The following is an 18,780-nucleotide window of genomic DNA, read 5'->3' on the forward strand; positions in this document are numbered from 1 at the left end:
CCATCCTACGCATCCTAAATCTTGCCTAATCGCATCATAATTTCCTTTCCCCCAGCTATAATTTTTGCCCTGCGGTATATACCTGTCCCTGCCCATCGCTAAGGTAAACCTAACCGAATTGTGGTCACGATCACCAAAGTGCTCACCAACTTCTAAATCTAACACCTGGCCGGGTTCATTACCCAGTACCAAATCCAATGTGGCATCGTCCCTGGTTGGCCTGTCCACATACTGTGTCAGAAAACCCTCCTGCACACACTGGACAAAAACTGACCCATCTAAAGTACTCGAACTATAGTATTTCCAGTCGATATTTGGAAAGTTAAAGTCCCCCATAACAACTACCCTGTTACTCTCGCCCCTGTCGAGAATCATCTTTGCTATCCTTTCCTCTACATCTCTGGAACTATTTCTTCTTTTGGGCCTCCTTATCTCGAGAGACAATGGATATGCGCCTGGAGGTGGTCAGTGGTTTGTGAAGCAGCGCCTGGAGTGGCTATAAAGGCCAATTCTGGAGTGACAGGCTCTTCCACAGGTGCTGCAGAGAAATTTGTTTGTCGGGGCTGTTGCACAGTTGGCTCTCCCCTTGCGCCTCTGTCTTTTTTCCTGCCAACTACTAAGTCTCTTCGACTCGCCACAATTTAGCCCTGTCTTTATGGCTGCCCGCCAGCTCTGGCGAATGCTGGCAACTGACTCCCACGACTTGTGATCAATGTCACACGATTTCATGTCGCGTTTGCAGACGTCTTTATAGCAGAGACATGGACGGCCGGTGGGTCTGATACCAGTGGCGAGCTCGCTGTACAATGTGTCTTTGGGGATCCTGCCATCTTCCATGCGGCTCACATGGCCAAGCCATCTCAAGCGCCATTGGAAAGTTAAAGTGTCCATGTCTCTGCTATAAAGACGTCTGCAAACGCGACATGAAATCGTATGACATTGATCACAAGTCGTGGGAGTCAGTTGCCAGCATTCGCCAGAGCTGGCGGGCAGCCATAAAGACAGGGCTAAATTGTGGCGAGTCGAAGAGACTTAGTAGTTGGCAGGAAAAAAGTATTTGGAGGTCTATAAAAGACTCCCAACAGGGTGACCTCACCTCTCCTGTTTCTAACCTCGGCCCATACTACCTCAGTAGACGAGTCCTCAAATGTCCTTTCTGTCGCTGTAATACTCTCCTTGATTAGCAATAGAAATAGAAAGACAGAGAGGGAGTGACAGAGATAGAAGGAGAGGGAGGGAGTGACAGAGAGGGAAAGACAGATGGAGGGACAGAGTGAGAGACAGAGAGAGGAGAGAGATGGAGTGACAGTGAAGGAAGGACAGATGGAGGGATAGAGAGAGAGAGAGAGACAGAGATTGAAGGAGAGAGATGGAGTGATGGGGGTGGGTGGGAAGACAGATGGAGAGACCAAGAGAGAGACAGAGAGAGAAGGAGAGAGATTGAGTGACAGGGAGAGATGGAGTGACAGGGAGGGAAGGACGGATGGACAGATGGAGGGACAGAGAGAGAGAGAGACAGAGATTGAAGGAGAGAGAGGGAGTGACTGGGAGGGAAAGAGAGCTGGAGAGATAGAGAGAGAGAGACAGAGATAGAAGGAGAGAGAGGGAGAGACAGAGAGGGAAAGACAGATGGAGGGACAGAGAGAGAGACAGAGAGAGAGGCAGAGACAGAGAGAGAAGGAGAGATTGGGAGAGACAGAGAGGGAAAGGCAGTTGGAGAGACAGAGAAAGAGAGAGAGGCAGAGATGGAAGGAGAGAGAGGGAGTGACAGGGAGGGAAAGACAGATGGAAAGACAGAGAGAGAGAGACAGTGAAAGAAGGAGAGAGAGGGAGAGACAGAAAGGGAAAGACAGATGGAGAGACAGAGAGAGAGGCAGAGATGGAAGGAGAGAGAGGGAGAGACAGAGATTGAAGGAGAGAGAGGGAGTGACTGGGAGGGAAAGAGAGATGGAGAGATAGAGAGAGAGAGACAGATAGAAGGAGAGAGAGGGAGAGACAGAGAGGGAAAGACAGATGGAGGGACGGAGAGAGAGACAGAGAGAGAGGCAGAGACAGAGAGAGAAGGAGAGATTGGGAGAGACAGAGAGGGAAAGGCAGTTGGAGAGACAGAGAAAGAGAGAGAGGCAGAGATGGAAGGAGAGAGAGGGAGTGACAGGGAGGGAAAGACAGATGGAAAGACAAAGAGAGAGAGACAGTGAAAGAAGGAGAGAGAGGGAGAGACAGAAAGGGAAAGACAGATGGAGAGACAGAGAGAGAGGCAGAGATGGAAGGAGAGAGAGGGAGTGTCAGGGAGGGAAAGACAGATGGAGGGATAGAGAGAGAGACAGAGAGAGAAGGAGAGAGAGGGAGTGTCAGGGAGGGAAAGACAGATGGAGGGATAGAGAGAGAGAGACAGGGAGAGAAATGGAGTGACAGGGAGGGAAGGACAGACGGTGGGATAGAGAGAGAGAGACAGAGATAGAAGGAGAGAGAGGGAGTGACAGGGAGGGAAAGACAGATGGAGGGACAAAGTGAGAGACAGAGAGAGGAGGAGAGAGAGTGAGAGACAGAGAGGGACAGACAGATGGAGAGACAGTGATAGAAGGAGAGGGAGAGACAGAGATTGAAGGAGAGAGAGGGAGTGACTGGGAGGGAAAGAGAGATGGAGAGATAGAGAGAGAGAGACAGATAGGAGAGAGATGGAGTGATGGGGTGGGGGTGGGAAGAAAGATGGAGGGACAGAGAGAGAGGCAGAGATGGAAGTAGAGAGAGGGAGTGATGGGGAGGGAAAGACAGATGGAGAGACAGAGAGAAAGACAGAGATAGGAGAGAGAGGGAGTGACAGGGAGGGAAAGAGACGGAGGGACAAAGTGAGAGACAGAGAGAGAAGGAGAGAGAGAGAGACAGAGAGGGACAGACAGATGGAGAGACAGTGATAGAAGGAGACCGAGGGAGAGACAGAGATTGAAGGAGAGAGAGGGAGTGACAGGGAGGGAAAGACAGATGGAAAGACAGAGAGAGAGAGACAGTGATAGAAGGAGAGAGAGGGAGAGTCAGAGAGGGAAAGACATGGAGAGACAGAGAGAGAGGCAGAGATGGAAGGAGAGAGAGGGAGTGACAGGGAGGGAACGACAGATGGAAAGAGAGAGAGAGAGACAGTGATAGAAGGAGAGAGAGGGAGAGACAGAGATTGAAAGAGAGAGAGGGAGTGACTGGGAGGGAAAGAGAGATGGAGAGATAGAGATAGAGAGAGAGAGATAGAAGGAGAGAGAGGGAGAGACAGAGAGGGAAAGACAGATGGAGGGACAGAGAGAGAGACAGAGAGAGAGGCAGAGACAAAGAGAGAAGGAGAGATTGGGAGAGACAGCGAGGGAAAGGCAGTTGGAGAGACAGAGACAGAGAGAGCGGGGCAGAGATGGAAGGAGAGAGAGGGATTGACAGGGAGGAAAGACAGATGGAGGGACAGAAAGAGAGAGACAGAGATAGAAGGAGAGAGAGGGAGAGACAGAGAGCGAAAGACAGATGGAGAGACAGAGAGACAGACAGAGATCTCTCCTGATATTTCTGTCTTCATACCTATCTCTTAAATGTTTGTGCACACAGCAGTGAAGGATTACATCAAATTAATTTCTCTTACATTCTCCCTTTCAATCGACCCCGCAATCTCTCTCTCCAACCTTGTCCCTCTCCAGAACACTCTCTCTGTCTGCATAACTAACCCTCTCTCCCTCTGTCTCTCTCCTCGTATCAGAGATAGCAGGAGGGAGAGACAAAGAGAGGAAGACAGAGTGAGCCAATTTGAAACATTCAGAAACCAAAAATATAATAATAGTCAGCATTGAATTCAAAAGGGACGGTCTTCCTTGACAAACCTCAGTGACGACTTTGCAGAGGTAACAGTGGACAAGGATAATGCAATAGGTGTAATTTATCTACATTTCCAAAAGGCCTTTAATAAGGTGCTATATAATATACTATTAAATAAGGTCAGAGCATACAGTGTAGGGGGAAAAGTAGCAGAGTAGATAACTAGCTGGCTGCAATACAGAAAACAGATAGTAAGGGTAAGGGGTAGAAATTCAGAGTGAAAAGTGGGGTCCCACAAGGATCAGTGATTGGACCACAGTTAGTCATAATTTATATTAATGATTTAGACTTTGGTGTCAAAAGCAAAATTTCTAAATTCAATGCCAAATTGGGAGGCATAGTCAAAACTGAGTAAAACTGCGACACATTACAAGAAAACATTAATAAATTTGCAGTAATAAAAACAAAAAATGCTGGAAATACTCAGCAGGTCTGGCAGCATCTGTGGAGAGAGAAGCAGAGTTAACATTTCAGGTCAGTGACCCTTCTTCAGAACTGACAAATAAATTTGCAGAATGGGCATATAATTGGCTAATGTTTTTCAACACAGCTAAGTGCAAGGTTTTACATTTTGGTATGGAAAATAAGGAGGTTGCATCGTACTTAGAAGTTAATAATCTAAATGGGGTATAGGAGCAAAGGGATCTGGGACTACAAGTACACAAATCACCAGAAGTAGCGATGCAGGTTAATAAGGCTTTAAAAAAGCAAACCAAGCACAAGGGTTTATTTCTACAGGGATAGAATTGAATATTAGAGAAGTTATCCTAAACTTGTATTGAGGCTTGGTTAGACCACACTTGGAGAATTGTTTACAGTTCTGGTCACCATATTATAAAAAATGATATGGAGACCCTGGAGAGAGTGCAAAAAAAATTTACAAGGATGGTACCAGAAATGCAAGGTTATATCAAGAATGGAAAAGAGAAGGCTAAAGGGTGATCTAATAGAAGTCTTTAAAATTATGAAAATCTTTGATAGAGTAGACATAGAGTATTTCCACTTGTGGGGAAGAGCAAAACTAGAGGACATCAAGCTAAGATAGTCACCAAGAAATCAAATAGGGAATTCAGAAGAAACTGATTTACCCAGAAAGTGGTGAGAATGTGGAACTCGCAACCACAGTGAGTGGTTGTGGCTAATATCATAGATGCATTCAAAGGGATGCCAGATAAGCATAGAAAAAGGAATAGAGGGTTATGCTGATAAGAGTTAGATGAGGAAGAATGGGAGAAGGCATTTGTGGAACATAAACACCGGCAGGGGCTGGTTGGGCTGAATGGCCTATTTCTAAGCTGCATATCCTATGTAATTCAATATAAAGTAATGGGGTTGTAAATTGGAGACACATAGTCTCACATCCTCAAGAAATGCATGCTTCATTGCCTCAAGGTATCTCAGAATACGAGTCTATTAGAAATGATTAACAGCAGAAAGGATTTCTTTTTGATTGGTTATTTGAATGCAAGAAATATTTCTTTGAAGTTAAGACATTATGAAAAGAGCTTATTCCCGTGCATTCAAGCAAATTCCGTTTGACTTCGTTAGAATCTCTCCATTAGACATAGTCTTGCTTTACAGTTGGAAGGAGATTATCTCATTTCTCTAATCTTCTTCGGTGGGTAGCCTTACTTCTGTAAGCGACACCACTAAAATGCCTTTACAACCTCTATTTTCTCATTTTGTTACATAACTCTGTCCATTAATTCTTTGCTATTCAAACTGCTAGGTGACCCTGACTATGTCTATTGTCTATTTATATCTATCAATTGCTCGTATACTTAATGTTTAACTTTACTTTGTGATCTGGTAGTCAATAAATAGTGCATGACATTTTCAGTTAAAAATATCTTGTAATCTCACTCTCAGTGACAATGTTAATTACAGAATGAATTTAACAAAATATCTAAGTGGGCAGAGCAATGATAACATTTAACATTAAAAATGTAAAGTACTGTACATAGGCAGGAAAAATTGGCATAACACACGCTCCACTAATGGTGTTGAAATATTAAAGATAAAGCTGAAAAAGGTCTTGTCGACTCAATGCTCAATATGTCCAATTTGCACAGCAGCAATCAGCAAAGCCAAAAGATTTTTAGATGCATAATTAACAGTAGAAAATAAGTGAGACAGAGCCATGATTAAACAGTATAGTATTTCAACTGGAGTACTGACATCAGTTCTCAACACCAAGACAGAAAGAGAGGCAAGTACTTAGAGGTGGTGCGAAGGAGAGCCATAGGCAGACCCCTACTCTTAGAGGTCTGAGTAATGATTGTACACAGTATAGAAAAGGTAAATACTGAAAATTGCTTCTCAATGGCAATTAGGGACAGGCAATAAATGCTGGCCTAGCCAGTGACACCTAAAGCCCATGAACAAATAAAAAAAAACCTTGACCACTCCTGTGTGGGCATTAAACTTCTTGCAGTACTGCATCCATTTCCTCAGCGCCATACTGCTGACATTGACTACCACTCCCACTGCCTTTTAAGGAATTGTATGGAGGGCCTCCTGGCCTGCAAGGGAAGAAAACCTCTCTCCTCCAGTCATTCGCCTGCACCAATGACTCCAGTACGGCATGGGGAAGGGACACACTCTTCTGCTTGCTGCACCACTTCTGCTCCTTCCTCAAGGTCTTCAAATCGCTGTTTCAGCTCCTGCTGTAGCCAAAGTTGGGCCCTACTCAGCAACGCATTCAGTGCTGGGCTGCATGCCATAATGATGGAAAGAAAAGACAGCACAAAACTTGCATGCTGCCTGCATCACTTTCAACGGGTGTGGGTTAATCGCACAATGCGATCCCTATGCCTAATTTTGTGCACTATCCAATTTAGCCCCTTCAGTGTTTAGGTAGAGTGTTCAATAGTGTCCTCCAAAAAAAGTCTATCATTATATACATGTTACAAAACACATTCAAGAGATGTTTCTGAAATAGTTATTGATACCTGTCAATTAGTCTTGATTATTTACCTTGATATGTTACCATCATAAAGTTGGCATTATTAAAGGGAGCAAACCTTTGCTACCATTTGGTCTAATTATGCAAACAAATTCAATAGCTGAATTGTTGAAATGATCTGCCACATTGCCTATTACAATTGGTACTTAATTATTTGCTTTACCCTGAACAAACATATTTACATTCCAGTTTCTCTCATTTAAGTGTTTATGTGATGCTAGTAACTAAGATTTCTAGGGGATGGTGAGGAGCTTGACCTAACGTGGATGTGCAACATTGTTCGCTGTGTAATTCCCAAAGTAATATTGGTACCTTTATCTTTGTGGAACTGCAAGTTTCTGTTGATATTTCGCAAGTACACCAGGGAAGAATTGCTTGAAATGGAATCATGCAGCTAGTAAAAGGGAAACATGGGCAGGTAGCATTCACAAGATAATTACTGGTGAGGGAAAGTTCTTTCAGCCCATCTTAATTCATCCAGAATGACCTGCAGTCAGCGCATTACAGAATCCAAACTGATTCTTAGATGATTCCAGAGTTTGAGGTTCCACTACTTTATCTGAGTTTATATGTTGGTCACTTTTGTACTAGTTTGAAACTATGCTCCAAGTAGCGTAAACATGCTATCTCTCAGAATAGCAGCATTCGTGCTCCCACCACTACCATTCTGCCAGTGCTTTGCTGCTGCCTGTCAATCAGTCAGCTCAGATTGCTGTCGCCCATGCCAAGGATGTGCAGTCTGAAACCGGGCCTTCGAGGCCAAGAGCTGCCTGACGTCATCCTGCAAGGCCATCTGTACTCTACCCCCATTGAAAGTCACCAGTCTTCCACCCAAGCTATGCTACAGTGTCTGGGGTAGCACTGCATTGGAGAATTAGGCTGTACAAAGGCACTGGCAAGACAGGTTCTGACGGAATGCACAAGGGTGATTAGCTGGGTATTGTATGGAATATTGTTCTTGGATAAAGTTAGCATTAAATGGTGGTTTTGTGGCGTCTTTTGTTCAGGATGGTGGCCAAGTGAACGCTGTGCTGGTCTGTCACAGTGGATGGTAAGGTGGGGAATTGTTGAACACTGGGGAAACTGTTGAACAGGGAACTGGGGTTTCATTCAGGGGAACTGGAGTGTGATGATGTGCTTACGGACAGCCTGTCCAAATGTACCAGCTGCCTTCTCCCTTCTTTTGGCTCCTCCTCCTCTTGATGTGGTCATTGAACATCGGCAAGGACTGCATCCGCATTATGGTCAAGCTGTGGAGGATGCAACAGACCACCATGAATTGGAACATTCATACTGGACAGCTCCTCCCGAGCAATCCAGGCAGCGGAATTGTTGCTTCTGCACTCCGATGATCGTTCCTCGTTGCAGTATGGCTCTCATTGCATGAATGCTGGCAGTGTGTGGTGGGTTTTCATCCAGGTTCACAGCAGATTGCCCTCTTTGGTCCAACATGGTGTTTAAAGATTGCTGACGTGACAGAATGGTGCAGGATGAACGCATCATGAATGCTGCTGGGATAGGAATTCACCGGCATGATGTGCTGGGTGCGGTCACACAGCAACTGTGTGCGATACCCCTTGCAGTTTCAGTACATCTCCATAAAAGGGTCAGACTTGAAACGTTAACTCTTTTTCTGGCCACAGTTGCTGCCTGAATATTGCTAGCATTTTCTGTTTTTGTTTTAAATTTCCAGCATCTGCAATATTTTGCTTGTGTCCCAGGATTCCTTCCCCTTTACTAAGGCATCTGACCTCCCCCCAACTCCAGGAATGGCAGCGCTCCTGACTTTTGGCTGAGATCGCCCACCCACCCCTGATTGACCCTCCATCCCAGGATCAAAACCCACTTGCCCCCCACCCCCAACACACTGGCACACGTACCTACATTGTCCCGTGGCCTCCACCAATCTGTTCCCTGTCTGACTGAGGGCCAAGCCTGTCGTCAGGCTGGCTTCCAGGCAGAAAACCATTACTGGCATCACGTGCACACCATGTAGTTAAAATTGCACAGTACTTAGGCAATCCTGACTCTTCCCTCTCCTACCACCCCCTAAGTTAAAATCCAGGCCTTACTGTCAGCATCTACCATTCGCAGGTCAGGTATGACATGGCCAGATGCAGAGAAATGTTCCCTTTATTTTGCCACAACAATGTTCTTTAATCTCAGACCAGTATCCCTTATTGCACCAATGTGGTTTTTACCATTTCTCACACCAGCCATCCCTACGTGCTTTCTGAAGAAGACTGCCAATTTCTGCTGAACTGGGGTAGTTTTGTGTTCTCGGTCTATACCCACTATTAACTGAAATCACATTTCACATAATATGATTACAGTCAGCAAGGATAAGACACTTCCATCCAATGAATATGAACTGGATATGAAGCTGAAAGAAGGGGCAATGTATTAATCCAGTGGAGTGGAATCCAATCTCCTTTTCCTCACCCAGTATCTTTACACTGTTGTAACCTACCACAGCATCACTGAATAATCATTACTGTGCATTTAAGATAATGTAGGTTTTCTCTTCCTTTTTTATTGACAGAGTAAGACATTTTAGATATCTAATATATTATTTAAATGTCCCAAATAAAGAAAATAAGGCCACAATTTAAAAGAACACCGATTTCTAAATTCTAATGTCTTTTATTGTTGGTTAGGTTGTTCCAGCCACCTTATCATTCAATATTTACACAATTTCTCTTAAATATGGGTCTCAACTAATTAAAAATCTCAAAACAGCAGGCATGTTACAATACTGAGCTGCAACAAAGAAAACTAATCTGTTTATATAATTTAATTTAAACACAATAAACTGAATATAGCGTGAAACAAGTAATAAATGCATTCATAATGATTAATGTTCCACACAAGATCATATTCCAAAAAGATAGTGTATCTACAGTACAAGGAGGCTTTCCATTGGTGAGCATTAACTGTGGCTGTGAGCTGAAGCACATTCATTTAGAAGCCAAATGTATTTTCTCCACTATAAGCCACATACAAAAATCCATCTTCATCTTTTTCCTTCTCATACAGTTGGCCCATGGTCAAACTATAACAAGAAACAAACAGTGAGCATAATAGTAAAGCAGTGTTCTTTTAAATTTTGAAGGTTATTAGAGCTGCTGAACTATCAATGTGGGAAATGAAGTAAACTATATAGTTCCTTTAATATAAAGAAATATCCTAAGGTGCCTCACAAACAGACATCAGGAAAACATACTTCAAGAAAAGAGAGAGGTTTTTTGTTTATTAAAAAGGGAGAGAGGTTTACAGAGGGACTTGCAAATTTCTGCCACCAAAGGTGGGAGTAAGGGAGGTGGGGGTGTACAGAAGGTCAAAAGAAGAGGAACTGAATATATGGGAAGGGAACATAGAGCTGGAGGAGGATACAGAGATAGGATGGAGAAAATTCATGGAGGAATTTATAGATAAATACCAGCATTATGGAACAGGATACGATTGCAGGTCAGCGAGAATGGGGAGGCTGGGGGAGATCCTAGCAAGTATAATTTAATGCTGGATAATATAGGTGTAGCAGCATTGGAGATTATGGAAGATAGAGATTGGGAGGCAAGGAAGGAAAGAGCTAGAGCTGTAAATACTGGAGGTGACAAAGCCATATATCAGAGTTCTCGAAGCAGAGAGGCTGAGGTATGTGTGGAGGCAAACAATGCGACTAAGTTGGACGTAAACACTCTTGGTGATGGATAGGATGTGCGGCTTAGCTCAGAGTCAAATGGACTAGGTATTTATTTTATTCATATCCACTCTATCGTTAAAATCTCCATGGGTTAACTTTCACACCAAGCAGTAAAGTCAACATAGCATTACGGCCGACCATTAATTAACCCGCTGCACCTTCCTGTGCAAAGATATTCGGACAGGGTGTATAAAGGGAGTACAATCCACTACCACCAATTTTCCAGCTGGTAGTGAACATTAAAATCTACCTCCATGTCTCTTCACATTTTCAGAATGAGTGCACCTCAAAGTTATCTATTCCCAGGCATTTATCTATGCTGTTAATAGGTGAACATGAGCAAAACAACCTACCTATGTCTAATAAAGCACATCATCTTGGTTTACTGCAGGGTTTCTTGACAATTTTTTTTCCCCAAAGGCCACATTCCCAATATCTATCTGTCCCTTTATATTATGTATCTCAGCTCCAGCAGAATTCCAGAGCTGATGGGCTGTGGATCGAGGCTCAGTGACACACTGATAGGTACAGATTGAGAAGTGGTTCACCACAGTATGACGACAATTGATTTAGTGACTTTCTCCAGTGGTCTGCCTGAGAAAGGGAACTAATCATGTAGGGAATTTACCACCATTACCGAGTCAGATCTGCTGTAGATACCTTTGAAACTTCAGTGGCTTCAGTTGTTTCTGTAAGCATTAAGAGCATCTTACTTTTATGGGAGTTAACTCACATTGCCCTAAAATCTATCTTACAATAGCATAACCCACAGATGTAACAATGCTATCCCCTTATGGTCTGCACTGGAGATCTGGCATCTTTTGCATGTGTGCTTCTTCAATTGCACACTGAACTAGCACTTGGTGAGATGAGGCCACATTTGAATCTTTAAGGTGCTTTATTTCAAGCAAATGAATATACACAACAGCTGTTATGACTGGAGTTAATTCTATCTGGATAACTCATCTTTGTGCAATAATACAGATTAAGAACATGCCATATTAACCCAGTGGGATGTTTCACCAAATTTACACAAGATGGTTTCAAGTACCTTGTAACACAATGGATGTGAAGTGTTTGTTAATTGCCAAGATAGGTTAATGAGATGATTATTTACAGTCTATGAGAAAACAACTTCACAGCCAACTCAACAGCATCTTAAAAAATCACGTCACCTCAGCCTTTTTTTAAAAACCAACTTATCTGGATACACAATGCTTTTTAAAAGCACAACAGTAACACTTTTTTCCAATCTTTTCTGTGGAAGAAAATCTCCAATTGTGACACACATATTTCCAGCAAGGGTACAGAACCTTGGTGGTTATGGGACTAGACTAACAACCCAAGGGCACGAGTTAAAATCCCACCACAGCAAGTTGTAAAACTGAATTCAATAAGGCTGGTAAATGGTGGGCAGGCACCAGAAAAAAAATGCCATTGAAAGCCAATAGATTTTTGTAAAAACTCAACTAGGTCATTAACGTTCTTCCAGAAAAGGAACCTGCTGCCCCAAACTGGTTTTCAAGTGACCCGAGTCCCACACAATTGGTTGACTCAATATCCTCAAGAAAATTAGGGATGAATAATAAATGCTGATATCACCCACATTAAAAAATATTACACCTTTCTGGGACACGACAATGTAAATATGTAAAAGGGAAGAAGCTTTGCAATGCTTTTGTAATTTTTACTCTTTTAGTGAAAAATAGATGATATCAATGATTGTGGAAATCTTAATGTCAATGAGTAACAGGAATATTTCACAACAGTGAAACTGAATGTATTAAACACATGGAATATGATCTAAATACATACACTGTTCTGAAATGATGCTAAACCCAAATTTAACAATGCCCATAGAACACATCACCACATGGGGGATGGTGAATAGTGCTCTAATTGTTCAGTAATTTCAAAGAAGCATATCATAACCCATTTGCTGCTGTGCATATGCTGTTCTTAATATATTTGCCATTTCCACTTGGGAGGAAGCAATAGAAATGTGCTATCCACAATACCGGCACGTTTATTCTCCGATTGTGCAGTGCTACAGGGAGGAGGTGAGTGACACTTGGCAAATTGCTCCTTCGGAGAGCCAGCGCAGACACGACAGGCCGAAGGGCCTCCTTCTATGCTGTAACAATTGTGTGATTGGTACTGTTAAAAGTGGAGCAACTAAATCAGAGTTAACATTGTTTACTTCGATGAAACTGGAACAACAACTAAATGCAAGAAATCCCAAATCAATTATGAAGGTTATCCTCATTATCTGGACATTCTATTGTTGTTCATTAAGTAAGTAAAAATTTCTGGCAGTCAGAAGGCAACATGAAGCCAATAGACAAGAATGTCCAATGGTTATAGATATTAAGAATAAAGGAATAAATGGAGAGAACTGTAACAAAGAGAAACATGAGGAGGGACGAATGGTCCCCTTCTGTGCTTTAAATTTTATTTGTTCCATTAATCGTAATCATAACCCTCACTTCACTGTTTAACTGCCATAATGATGCAACAGCTATAAAACCATATTCACAGCTGGAAACATAACTTATAGTTCCATGAATCAAAAGTTAATCAAAAATTGAAGCCATCTGCTTTATACCAAGAATAATCCCATTTTAAATATTCCATTTCCCACTTTAATGAAAGTTATTTTAATATTTACTTCACTGCATGTGAAGTTTGTCATTTACAACATCAGTGCAGATTTATATCTCGAAAACTTGGCTAAATAAGCCAATTGCAAGTTATTAAACCACTGACCTGGATTGAGGGACTGTCTTATCTACAAAAAGGAAGATCGCTTTCTCAGATGGCAGCTGGATCCGTTTCCTAATAATCCACATGAACTGTGCCACTGTGATATCAGAGGGCACCAGGTACTTTCTTTTGTCTATATCCACTATCTGTGAGCCAGATACCTTCTCCACTATCACCTATTGAAACCACAAAACAATTACAAATAAATTTAATATCTTGACATTTTGAATAGATTTTACAAATGTTTTGCAGATACCTCCAATTGACAAATATTTTACAAATATGTCACAAATACGGATTGTCATATCATGTGGCAGGCACACCACAAGGGACTGCACGCCCTACTTTTCAGTGTTTCTGATCTTGTGAAATGAGTGACTACAGGCACTCGTAGAAAATCTCCATATATAGTGCTGTAACTAGCTCATTTAAAGCACTATAACATAACTTGAGACAAAAGAGGTGTCTTTTACTTGAAATGTTAACCATGCCTTCCTCTCTCCACAGATGTTGCCTGGCCTGCCAGGTGCTTCCAGCATTCTCTATTTTTAATTGTAACAAACGTTGGGCAGATACTTAATGATCACAAAACTTACTCCTAGACATTCTTACTGCTTTAATAGAACCTGAGAACGCAGAAGTCCTCAACGTCCTCTTTTAATTCTAGTTTCAGAATTACTGAAATTTTTTATGGCTAATTGTTAAAACCATGTACACATTCTAAAAGTTATCATAAAATATCAAAAGGGTTAACTTGAGTGAGTTTACGCAATACAATTCTGACATACTTTAAAAAAAAACCATGTGCTCATATATGTAATAATTGTCAAAAGTGTACACATATCCCTATTTCCTGTCATTAAAAAAGTCATAATGTATGTTCTATATGTGTTTACATGTAAATGCCCCACTTGTTAGCTAGTGCATAGTAAATCAGATAATATTACAAAATATACAAGTTAAAAGTCCTTTTCTTCATCAATCAATTAATTTTCCTAGTAACCCAGACCTATGAAGAACACTGCAATTATTTCCTTCTTAATCCACACCTGTCACAACCTTAGCCTGGATCCAAGTGCATAGCCTGCTTGTTGTAAACCCAACCCACTGCTCTTTAAATTCTACCAATTTAAACTTCTACTGTAATTGGTTGAGATTTTTTAAAGTTTGAGCTAAAGAAATGCCAGTTTGAAGCATTAAATGCGTTCCAAATAAGTGACTTCTGTAAAACGCAATGATTTTATACAGATTTAATTGAAGTAGGCCATTCAGCCAACTATAACTATACCATTCCACGTTCTTTCCATATAAACATTTTAAATTTGTCTTTTCCAAATATCTATCCATTTTCCTTTTAAAAACTATTATTTATTCTTGCTACTGTTTGTGTAGCTATTTGAAGCTTTGACCACGATCTACAGGGACAGAGAGGGAAATATATGCTTAGAGGCACAGGGCAAGGCTAATATACTTAATGAGCACTTTTATATCAGTGTTCACTAAGGAAATGGAGGCTGACAAAATATCTGTAGAAGCAGAGACAGTAGAGGCAACGGATAGGATAAAAATCGACAGTGGGGAGGGACTACAAAGGTCGGCTATGCTTAGGGTTGATAAGTCACCTTGTCCGGATGGTTTGCATCCCAGGTTGTTAAAGGAAGTGGGAATGGAGATAGTGGAAGGGCTTGTCATAATCTTTCAATCTTCCCTGGATATGGGGGAGGTGCCGAGGATTGGAGAGTGGCAAACGTGACATCCTTATTCAAGAAAGAAAGGGTGTAAGGTCAGTCCTAGGAACGACAGTCCAGTTAGTTTAACATCAGTGGTGGGTAAAGTTTTAGAAACAATAAGCAGGGAAAATATCAATGAACACTTGGAGAGGTTTGAGTTAATTAAGGATAACCAACATGGATTTGTAAAAGGCTAATCTAATTGAAATTTTTGATGAGGTATCAGAGAAGGCTGGTGAAAGGAATGCAGTGGATGTTGTTTATATGGGTTTGAAGAAAGCATATGATAAGGTACCATATAAATGGCTGATTAACAAAATTAAGGCTCATGGAATAAGAGGGTCAGTGTCCAATTGGATTTTTAAAAAATGGCTGAAGGACAGAAAACAGCGAGTCGTAGTAAATGGTTGCTTTTCAGACTGGAAGATGGCAGACAGTGCTGTTCCCCAAGGTTCAGTACTGGGATCATTGCTTTGTTATATGTAAATGACTTAGATCCTGAAATACAGAGTAGAATCTCAAGATTTACTGGTGACACCAAACTTGGAGGTGAGTCAAATAGTGAGGATGATATGAACTGCTTGCAACAGAACATAGATAAGTTAGCAGAATGCGCAGACAGGTGGCAGATGGAACCTAATACTGACAAGTGTGAGGTGATGCATTTTGGCAGAAGAAATAGGGAGTGGCAATATATACTTAATGGCACAGTTCTAAAGAGTGTGCAGGAACAGAGGGACCTGGGAGTGCATGTGCATCCATCTTTGAAGGTGGCAGGTCATATTGAGAGAGTGGTTAGTAAAGCATATGGAATCTTGGGCTTTATAAATAGAGGCATTGAGCACAAAAGCAGGGAAGCTATGCTGGACGTTTATAAAGCTCTGGTTAGGCCCCAGCTGGCGTATTGCACCCAGTTCTGGTCACCACTCTTTCGGAATGATGTGAGGACCCTTGAGAGGGTACAGAGGAGATTTACCAGAATGGTTCCAGGGCTAGAGGATTTTAGTTACAAGGTTAATCTGGAAAAATTGGGTTTATTCTCCTTAGAACAAAGGAGATTGAAAGGAGATTTAATAGAACTGTACATGATTATGAAGGGGGTAGATAAGTTAGACAAGGCAAAACTGTTCCCATTGACAAATGGTACAAGGACTAGAGGACACAGATTGAAAATTTTGGGCAAAAGATACAGGGGGAATATGAGGAAGCACTTTTTTTTAAATGCAGCAGGTGGTAATGACCTGGAACTCTCGATCAATAACTTCAAGAGGAAGTTGGATCGCCATCTGAGAAAAATAGACTTGCAGGGCTATAGGGATCAAGCCGGGGAGTGGGACTGATTGGATAGCTCCATGGAGAGGCCGGCATGGACTTGATGGGCTGAATGGCCTTCTTCTGTGCTGTAAATAACTCTATGACTGTTGTCAAGTATACAAAATATAGGAGGACTATTTGAATGTTAGAAAGTGTTTTTGTAAGAGAATAAGTTTAAATGATTTCTCTTTTTCTTTTGTCAAAACAGGATGCGAAAAGAATTCTCATCAAGCTCTTTTTATACCATTTTACTGGAATGATACTCACTGGTACTCTGTCTGGATATTTTGCTCTAATTTTGGCAGATTCGATACACCTATGTTCTGTAAAGTAAAGGTCAGTATTAATAGAAAGAAATTTACTATACATATTTAACAATATACATTTTTTCCTCACACATTTTTCTCACCTCCTCCCTGATACTGCTGACTCCCTTGTTGGTTTAAGATACCACATACGGCTGCTGACCTCCAGTACCTTGTCCGAGTCACAACTATTCAAGTGTGACCCACAACAGGCCATTTTTCTGTGGGTGACATCTAAGCCAGACATCCATGTGATCTTCCAGCTGGAGTTGCTTAATAGTGATCAACAGCGGAGAGCCAGCCCAATATTCCTTTCTCTAATCCAGGAATGCCATAATCATTCCTACTGCTCCCCTAAATAACAGGAGCTAAGTCAACCCAGAATGGGGTTTGAACCTGGGACCTTTGTATTCATGTGGCGCAGATTTACTGTGTTTACCCTAGCGTCATCAACGGAGGCCTAGGTATTATTTGCTTACCGGCTGTCTTAGCGCACGGGGTGGAGAGGTGGAGAATATTTGCTCAAACATATCCACACTTAAGAAAATGTTTACATATGACCTCCCTCTTTCATTAGCTCATTGTGGAAGGATAGACAAATAAGAATATATTTTAGATAACTAGTGATTAGTTATAATTTGTTTCTCTCAATAAATTCCAAATGAACTGAGAGGGGCACTGATGGTTCAATTTTTCTTTGAAAGCAATAAACTGTAAATGACAAATGTTACTCATGATGCTAAATTATACTAGTACTTTGAGTGAAAGAATGCATGCCTACACCTTGGTGTCATTGACACAGTGGTTCTGATGGTACAATGACCTTTAAATTCATGATAACCTGCTCAAAGTTGTCAACCATAAAAACTTAAGTACACAAATGTGACTAAGTGTCTAAGCAGCACAACTCTTATGAAGTACCTGCATGAGAGAGAGAGAAAGGAGAGGAAGGACGGGGGTGGGGGGCAGAGAGAGGAAGGACGGGGGGGGGACAGAGAGAGGAAGGACGGGGGGGGGGGACAGAGAGAGGAAGGACGGGGGGGGGGGACAGAGAGAGGAAGGACGGGGGGGGGACAGAGAGAGGAAGGACGGGGGGGGGGGACAGAGAGAGGAAGGACGGGGGGGGGACAGAGAGAGGAAGGACGGGGGGGGGACAGAGAGAGGAAGGACGGGGGGGGGACAGAGAGAGGAAGGACGGGGGGGGGACAGAGAGAGGAAGGACGGGGGGGGGACAGAGAGAGGAAGGACGGGGGGGGGACAGAGAGAGGAAGGACGGGGGGGGGGACAGAGAGAGGAAGGACGGGGGGGGGGGACAGAGAGAGGAAGGACGGGGGGGGGGGAACAGAGAGAGGAAGGACCGGGGGGGGGGACAGAGAGAGGAAGGACGGGGGGGGGACAGAGAGAGGAAGGACGGGGGGGGGGACAGAGAGAGGAAGGACGGGGGGGGGGGACAGAGAGAGGAAGGACGGGGGGGGGACAGAGAGAGGAAGGACGGGGGGGGGGACAGAGAGAGGAAGGACGGGGGGGGGACAGAGAGAGGAAGGACGGGGGGGGGACAGAGAGAGGAAGGACGGGGGGGGGACAGAGAGAGGAAGGACGGGGGGGGGACAGAGAGAGGAAGGACGGGGGGGGGACAGAGAGAGGAAGGACGGGGGGGGGGGAACAGAGAGAGGAAGGACCGGGGGGGGGGACAGAGAGAGGAAGGACGGGGGGGGGACAGAGAGAGGAAGGACGGGGGGGGGACAGAGAGAGGAAGGACGGGGGGGGGGGACAGAGAGAGGAAGGACGGGGGGGGGACAGAGAGAGGAAGGACGGGGGGTGGACAGAGAGAGGAAGGACGGGGGGGGGGGCAGAGAGAGGAAGGACGGGGGGGGACAGAGAGAGGAAGGACGGGGGGGGACAGAGAGAGGAAGGACGGGGGGGGACAGAGAGAGGAAGGACGGGGGGGGACAGAGAGAGGAAGGACGGGGGGGGACAGAGAGAGGAAGGACGGGGGGGGACAGAGAGAGGAAGGACGGGGGGGGGGGGACAGAGAGAGGAAGGACGGGGGGGGGACAGAGAGAGGAAGGACGGGGGGGGGGACAGAGAGAGGAAGGACGGGGGGGGGGACAGAGAGAGGAAGGACGGGGGGGGGGGGGGGGGGACAGAGAGAGG

General features: G+C 43.5%; 1 protein-coding gene across 1 annotated transcript in view; it reads right to left on the bottom strand.

Moving 5' to 3' along the window:
- Positions 1–9,434: 9,434 nt before the first annotated feature.
- Positions 9,435–18,780, bottom strand: part of gabarapl2 (GABA(A) receptor-associated protein like 2) — a 32,825-nt gene continuing 23,479 nt past the window's right edge. The window contains exons 2-4 of the mRNA XM_068049219.1: positions 16,589–16,644; positions 13,281–13,453; positions 9,435–9,863 (exon numbers count right to left, since the gene is read on the bottom strand). Coding sequence (XP_067905320.1) covers positions 9,773–9,863; positions 13,281–13,453; positions 16,589–16,644 — 320 coding nt within the window. The 3' untranslated portion in view covers positions 9,435–9,772. The remainder of the gene's footprint in view (positions 9,864–13,280; positions 13,454–16,588; positions 16,645–18,780) is intronic.

The sequence above is a fragment of the Heterodontus francisci genome, chromosome 17, assembly GCF_036365525.1.
Source record: "Heterodontus francisci isolate sHetFra1 chromosome 17, sHetFra1.hap1, whole genome shotgun sequence".
Classification (NCBI taxonomy): Eukaryota; Metazoa; Chordata; class Chondrichthyes; order Heterodontiformes; family Heterodontidae; genus Heterodontus; species Heterodontus francisci.